Raw genomic sequence first — 7419 nt, 5'->3', positions numbered from 1 at the left:
TTATTTTAATTACAAGAAAACTTTCCTAAAAAATCATCCCAAGGCTACTGGTATTTACTATGGTTATTGACTAGTGGTTTATACAAAATTATAAATAGGAATATATAAAATAAGTTCATAGAAACAGCTATGTTATTTTGGTGCCCTTGTCCCATAACCAGGAAAAGGTGCTCACTGTCCTGAAGAGAGGACTTAAGAAGCATAACCTGTGGGCGTGTAATCCTCACAGAATGGAAGACCGTGACCTCAGAAGACAGAACACCTCCCACACTGTGACTGACTTCATCCTCTTAGGCTTCCCCTGTCCCAGGGAAATGCAGATCTTCCTTTTCTCCATATTCTTTGTGACTTACATCTTGACTCTGCTTAGAAACATGGCTATTGTGTGCACAGTGCACTGGGATCACCGGCTCCACACTCCCATGTACATTCTATTGGCCAACTTCTCCTTCCTTGAGATATGCTACATCAACTCCGATGTGCCCAACATGCTGGTCAACTTCCTCTCCAGGACCAAAGCCATCTCCTTCGCTCGATGCCTCCTCCAGTTGTGCTTCTTCTTCTCTCTGGGCACCACTGAATGCTTATTTCTCTCCATCATGGCCTATGACAGGTTCCTGGCAATCTGCCGGCCACTGCACTATCCCACTGTCATGACCACTAAATTCTGTAGCAGCCTGGTCATCTTTTGCTGGGTCTATGGGTTTCTCTGGTTTCTGGTCCCAGTGATACTCATCACTCAACTACCATTTTGTGGCCCAAATGTGATTGATGACTTTCTATGTGACCTCGGCCCCTTGCTGGCTCTGGCATCAGCCTGTGTCCCAGTCCCAGGCACTGTTCTCATTTGTGGCACCATGAGCTCCCTCCTCATCTTTGCCACATTTTTCTATATTATTGGCTCATACACCCTAGTGCTGAGAGCCGTGGTGCAGGTTCCCTCTGCTGCTGGCCGAAAGAAGGCCTTCTCTACTTGTTCATCACATCTGGCTGTTGTATTTCTGTTCTATGGCTCAGTCATGATGACATATGTAAGCCCTGGGTCAGGACAAGCAAAGGGCATGCAGAAGTTCACAACTTTATTCTACTCAGTTTTGACTCCTTTCTTCAACCCCGTGATCTACAGCCTCCGCAATAAAGACATGAAGGATGCCCTGAAAAAAGTTCTAGGAGGTTCCTAAACTTAGTTTTTGATGCTAGTGAATTATTTGCAACGAGCTTAGAGTCCCAAGCATGTTCAACCTGTGACCACAGGTTGCATGCATTACAGGGCAGCAGTAAATGTGGTCCAGAACATTTGTAGACTGAAATGTGGTGCGACAATGTCAGCAGCTGGAGCCACTTGTCAGTAACAAGCTGAGACGCCAGCAAGCAGATGTGAACTTTTCAAAGGTGGCAAGTCAAAACTGTGAGTGCCATGCCTTCGTGCAGACGTCCCCCAACCAGAATTCACTGTCTCATTTGTAGTATGTTGCTTGTAACATGCTTTTCATTAGATTAGATGTTATTATTCTTACTGTCAAAATAATATACAAAGAAGCTATACAGAGCTGTATGTATAGCTTAGTGGTAGAGCACGCACCTAGCATGTGTGCTGCCCCTGGATCTAATCCCCATTAAAATATAGTCAATCCAATGGGAAAGCTTCACCAGATGAAAATTAATGTTCAAGAAATTACCTCATTTCATGCATTTACCAATTCCATTGTCTAGTAATATAATAATAAATAAATACCTCATTTTCTTCTTACTAACTGTACTCCTGTACATTTTTAAATACAGCATACAGCTCTTACTACTGAAAGTGTGGTCTTTGAATCCTACATGGCATCACTGGAGAGATTTTTAGGAAGCAATAATTGAGGATTCCCTCTCAACTGTATTGAATCAGAATCTGCGTTTTTGTGGCACCCTCAGGACATGAGATTAAAGGCTTTTTACCTGAGTGCTTCTGAGAGTCATGTTAATGAGAGGTAGAACATCCTATTGACAGCAACCTGTATCAGAGCAGTGATTCTCCACAGGGTGACTCAGAATTGAGGTAGGACCTAACATAGACATTCTGAAAAGATCCCCCAGAGGGGCTCCCAAGGCCCACCCTTAGCTGAGGATCTTTGACAGTTGGAGGCTACTGGGGTAGGGACACTCAGTTTTCTTCAATGAAATGGCCACTAGTGATTGCCGACCCTCCAGTAGATGACCCTGTACTCATCCACACAAACTGCATGGGACAGCACTGATCTGACTCAGTGCGTGTAGCCCAGAAAGCACTTATTCCCCTGAGAAGCCTGAGCTACAGGCGAGCCCAGGTCACCCTGGGAAGAAGGGCCCAGTCCACTGAGGAAAGTCAGCTGAGGAGACAGGAGTTTGAAACGGAAAAAGGAAGGGTGTGTGGCTACAATGACGGGAGCGTCCTGCAAGTGTGAAAGTGGAGATGGGGCATTTACAGACCTGGGCTGAGGCCTCGGGGTGAAAGCTAATGAAGACTGTGGGCAGGGTGCAGAAGCAGCTGTGGTTTCCTTGTAAGTCGCCCCTTACTCCCTACCATAAAGGAAACCTAAACTAAAAATGCCTTATGATAGTCTGTGAGCCTTGGGGCCTTGGCGGGGGAGCTCCAGCTGAGCCTCCCAAGAAGGGAAAAGGGAAGAAAACTTAGTGCCACAGTGGGTTATGAAGTTGAGAGAGGGGTGTGACAGGGTGGTGTCTTGGAGGAGTTGGAGAGTGAGGATTGATATGATCAAAATATAATGTATATAATTATGTATGAAATTTTCAAAGAGAAAAAATAAGAAATAAAAATTCACCCAGAAGTTTGTAACAAAGAGGACTGCAAACTAATGAATGCATTAGAAATTAGAAAACTAAACTCTATAGTGTCACTGGGATATATATTATAAAAAATACCCTGGTGCAAATCAGTCAAAAGAATAAGTACTGAATTCCACTGTGACATATTGTAAACCATTTCTTCTTCTACATCTAGTTATCCAGTTTGACCAGCACCTGCTAGCGGCATCTCCATCTCTGAGTTCAAATTATACTACAGAGCTTTAGTAATTAAAACAGTATGGGACTAGCACAAATACAGAAACGTTGATAAAACAAATAGAATTGATGACCCAGGTTTGTCCACACATTTTTTTAGAAAGGGGTCAAAGACACATATTGAGGAAAACGAGAAAGCATGCTCAATAAATGGTGCTGGCCAAACTAGATAACTAAATGTAGAAGAAGGAAAAAAGTCCACATCTCTCACCCTGCACAAACTCACAGCAGTGTGACTGCATGCATAAGACCTATTGTTGCATAGGACTGTCCTCCTTCAGACGCACCATAGACACCATCTTCCCAAGCTTGGTTGTGGCCACTTGCCTAGGATCATCACAGCTAAGCTTGTTGACTGTCACACTCTTCAAGAAAAGAGGGGCAGGGAGAGTCACAAGACCCTCCCAACCAACCAGTCAATCCTAGTTGCACAAAGATGAGGAGCTGAGTGTATACAAGCTGAGAAAGCATAGGGGAGGCTCTTCTACCCTTTGCGTGGCAGTAGGGAAGCTACCATCTACACTTGGATGAACAACTTCCAGTGAGGCCTTAGGAGGTGCTCCTTTGGGGGAGCACCCACACTCTTGTAAGTAAACCCTCACCCATTGCTCTATAAGTTAGCTCAATAAACTCACTGGTTTCCCAGGCTGCACTTCGGCAAAATCATACTTCAGCTTGGTTGTTGGGACCAAAGGAAGAGGAGTCGGAAGTTGTGCACTCTTCCCAGAAAGAATTTTAGCTACACCTATGGAAGCTCAAGCCAGGGGGTAAACAGCTAAGTGAAGAAGTGATAGCTGCTGAGAGAGGGGGCCCTGGGTATCTTTGAGGGTGTGAAGCCAGGTAAATTGATCAGGCTCCAGGGATGGACCCACACCCAAGAGCACTTGGGGATGCAAATTAGACTGTATGACCTTAAAAGAATAATAGTAGAAGACACGAAGTTGGGGGGACGGGGTGAGGTGGGGATGGAGATGGAAGAGGGGCCTGAATATGACCAAAATACTTTGTATAAAACCTCAGAAACTCAATAAAATATTTTTAAATAAATTCATGTCATAAAACTATTAGAGGAAAACAAGACATTGATGTAAGTAATTATTTTTTTGGATGTGGCCCTAAAAATACAGTAAACAAAATTGAAAATTTACGAATGGAATTGCATCAATTTAAAAACCATCTCTATTAGCAAAGGAAATAATCAATATAATGATAAGAAAGCATATGGAATGAGAGGGAATGTTCCCCAACTAGTCATCTGGGAAAGGATTAATATCCAGGGCTTATATTAAAAAGAAAAAAGGAAAATAGGAAATTTTATTTTAAATGAGCAAAATGACCTGAATACATGTCTCTCAAAAGAAAAAACATAAATAGGAAGAAAATAATAATAATATGCTTAATATAATTTGCCACCAATTACATGATGTGAGAATGTCCTTTATGTAACTTAAATTTTAATTTTTTGTTTGGAGTTTCATACATGAATACTGCATTTACATCATTTCTACTCCTCCCTCTCCCCACTAACTTGTTCCACATACCCCCTCAATTTCATGACCTCTTCTTTAATCATTGTTATGTATACATATACATGTATGTCCTAATGAGTTCATTTAGTATTGCCCATATGTATATATATTTATGGCTTATCCTGTGGGATTGGATAACCTCTCAGGGAGCTTGTCCCTGGAGAAAACTGGTTTTCCCTCTCTTAGCAAAAATTGGTTGCCTGTAGTTCTTCATATAGGTAGGCATTGTGAAATTTCCCCCATCCATGTTGGCATGTCAACTGGTATCATTATACAGATCTTTAGGCAACTGTGGGAATGACTTTCCTAGGAATGCCTCCTGTTTTACCTAACCCTTTAACTAAAGTGTATCTTTTTCTTCTTTTTTTGACCTTTTTGTACATTTCACATAATAGATCTTAACCAGATTTAGACCCCTCTCCTCACCCGCTATAACGCCTATTGGATTTCATACATTCTGTAATATATATTAAGTCCTATCTAGTCAAGCATTTGTACCCAGATGTCTCTCAACACAAGTTTATCCACTGGAGTGTAGTCAACCTATCTAGAGACATTTCCTTAAAGAAGATCTACTTTCCCTCACCCCACAGTAATCAGTTGTCAATAGTTCTTGGCTAGGATTGGGGCCTCCAGTTCTATGCCAAGTTTTTGTCTGATGAAGTTAGCATGGGTCTTGTGAATACTATCACCATTGTTGCAGGTCATATAAGCAAGATCCAAGAGGCCTGAAAGCCTCTGTTTCTTCATGTTCATGCACTAACCCCGTTCTTACAATCTTTCTGCCCCCTCTTCCACAATGATCCCTGAGCCCTGAGTGGGTGAAGTTTAATATAGGAGTCCTATCTAGGAACATGCACTCGCCAGTCTATTACATCATTAATGATATCTTGCTGGGCCCAGCTTTGTTGTGGTTATAGGCTTTATAGCTGGGTATTTTTTACTTTTTTCTCTTGGCAGCTTGCATAGAATCTCTGACTGCTATGAGAACAGTCTTCAGGGAGAATTCCAGGTCAGTTCGAGCTCTATTCTTCCAAGCTTGGTGTCCAAGGTATTTGTTGCTTTCGACAATAGTCTTATCTTTAAGTTCTGGGAGGCAGCCAAGAGCAATGGCTGTAGCTTATATTGTTATGGGAGTCTCTTTGACTATATAAAGGGAGGTTTCCCATGCCTGACACTGTGGTTTTTGTTGATAGTCTGATTCTTGGAAGGAGCATTATCACCCTGTGTGGTGCAGCTCCATTTAAAATACATATACATATACACGTACATATATATATTGTATATGCCTTAAGTATGCTAATAAAATTATGTTTCCCTGTGGCTTTCTCAAATATCTTTAATATTTATCTCTCCATCCTCACTCTCTCTCTGTATTACCCTGTCTCTTCTCTCTCCAGTTAAAACCCCTCAGATTTCCCACTACCCTATTAACAGTACCTGTGACCTACTATCCCATTCTCTAGAGCTCCTTATGCCTGCCTCTTCCATAGTCACTTTCTACTTTCCTGGCTTCTGCAGTTATTTCAAGATACAAATTCACATATAAAGATTTGGAGCTAGGATCTGTTAGATAAATCAGGAAGGAAGTGCCCAAATACACAGAAGGACTCTGGCAAACTAAGGTTTATTGAAATTGGAAAGTTGTGGGGGTAGTCCTCAACTTGAGGGTGAGAAATGGCTACCGACCTGCAGGCTGCTGGCTGGAGGCTTTTTATAGGGGGTTAGGGAAGGTAGAAGGTGGGAAAAAAGAATTCAAACATTTTTGGGAAGCAGAAGTCTATACATTGTGAAACTTAGGGGGAAGGAGCTTGTACTGAAACAGCTCTTGCAGCAATCAGGCCTTGGGTCATGAATGCAGGGGCCTGTTTATCTTCTAAACTTATCATAGGGAAATAGCCTATGTTGAAACTGCCACTTCGTGGCCAGTGCAGCTGCTGGCTCAATTCCTGTTTTCAAGGGGCCCCTGGGGCCTGTCTTGTGAGATTTTGCTGCACCAGGGGAGGGTCGCTGCAAACCTGGATTCTAACAAGATCCACACATAACAGAGAATATGTGGTGTTTGCCTTCATGAGTCTCGGTTATCTCACTCATATGATGCTTTCCAGTTCCAGCCATTTATGTGCAAAATATATCATCTCATTTTTCTTTATAACTCGAGGTGAGGGTGGGACCAGGCCCAGAGGGCTCCTGGAGACCTCGAGAAGGAACTGGGTCCATCTGGATGAGAGGGATCAAGAAGCAGTCGGTGGCTCCGGGCTGAGAAGTCAGCCCAGGCATCCAGGAAACAGGCTGGCGGGCCCTGCAGTCCAGGGAAGCAGAGGGAGGTGAGGGCATGACCAGGTCCAGAGGGCTCCTGGGGACCTCAAGAAGAAACTGGGTTGGTCTGGATGCAAAGGATCAGGAAGCAGTAGTGGTTCCCCTCTGTCTGGGGTGCCAAGACAAGAAATGGGACAGGACCCAGGCTAGGGGGAGAGACAGGCAGGGGACATGGGAGGGTGAATGAGGCTGGGGTAATCAAGGCACGGAACACATATAAATTTTTTAAAGTGTATCCCAAACGTGTTTAGCTTGTAATGTCTGTCATGTGTGAGAACGTGTAAGTTTATTCATTAAAGTCCATCTTGTTCCATCGAAGATCTAAAGTACAAAACTGAAAACAACACAAAAAAGTAAATATGTATTTTTTTTTTAATGCCATGAGTACTGAAAAGCTTAACCTAATGTTAGGACAAAAGTTCAGGTCACACCCACTGTGTCTCTCGGGACAAGAACACAAGCACTTGCCTGGACTATAAGACCTCAGGAAGAGCAGGAAAAACGTCTAGCCTCCCTTCTGCTGCCC

The 7419-nt window shown here is 43.0% G+C and overlaps 1 protein-coding gene across 1 annotated transcript; it reads left to right on the top strand.

Annotated features, from left to right (window-relative positions):
• Nucleotides 1–230: 230 nt before the first annotated feature.
• Nucleotides 231–1181, top strand: LOC103749682 (olfactory receptor 11H6-like). Its single transcript, XM_008852522.1, has one exon. The coding sequence runs from the start codon at nucleotides 231–233 to the stop codon at nucleotides 1179–1181; it is 951 nt and encodes a 316-aa protein (XP_008850744.1).
• Nucleotides 1182–7419: the final 6238 nt, after the last annotated feature.

Source organism: Nannospalax galili, unplaced genomic scaffold (assembly GCF_000622305.1).
Source record: "Nannospalax galili isolate Female #2095 unplaced genomic scaffold, S.galili_v1.0 scaffold2812, whole genome shotgun sequence".
In the NCBI taxonomy this organism is placed as follows: domain Eukaryota; kingdom Metazoa; phylum Chordata; class Mammalia; order Rodentia; family Spalacidae; genus Nannospalax; species Nannospalax galili.
Note: the sequence above shows the minus strand (reverse complement) of the source record. Positions and strands in the feature narration are given on the sequence as shown.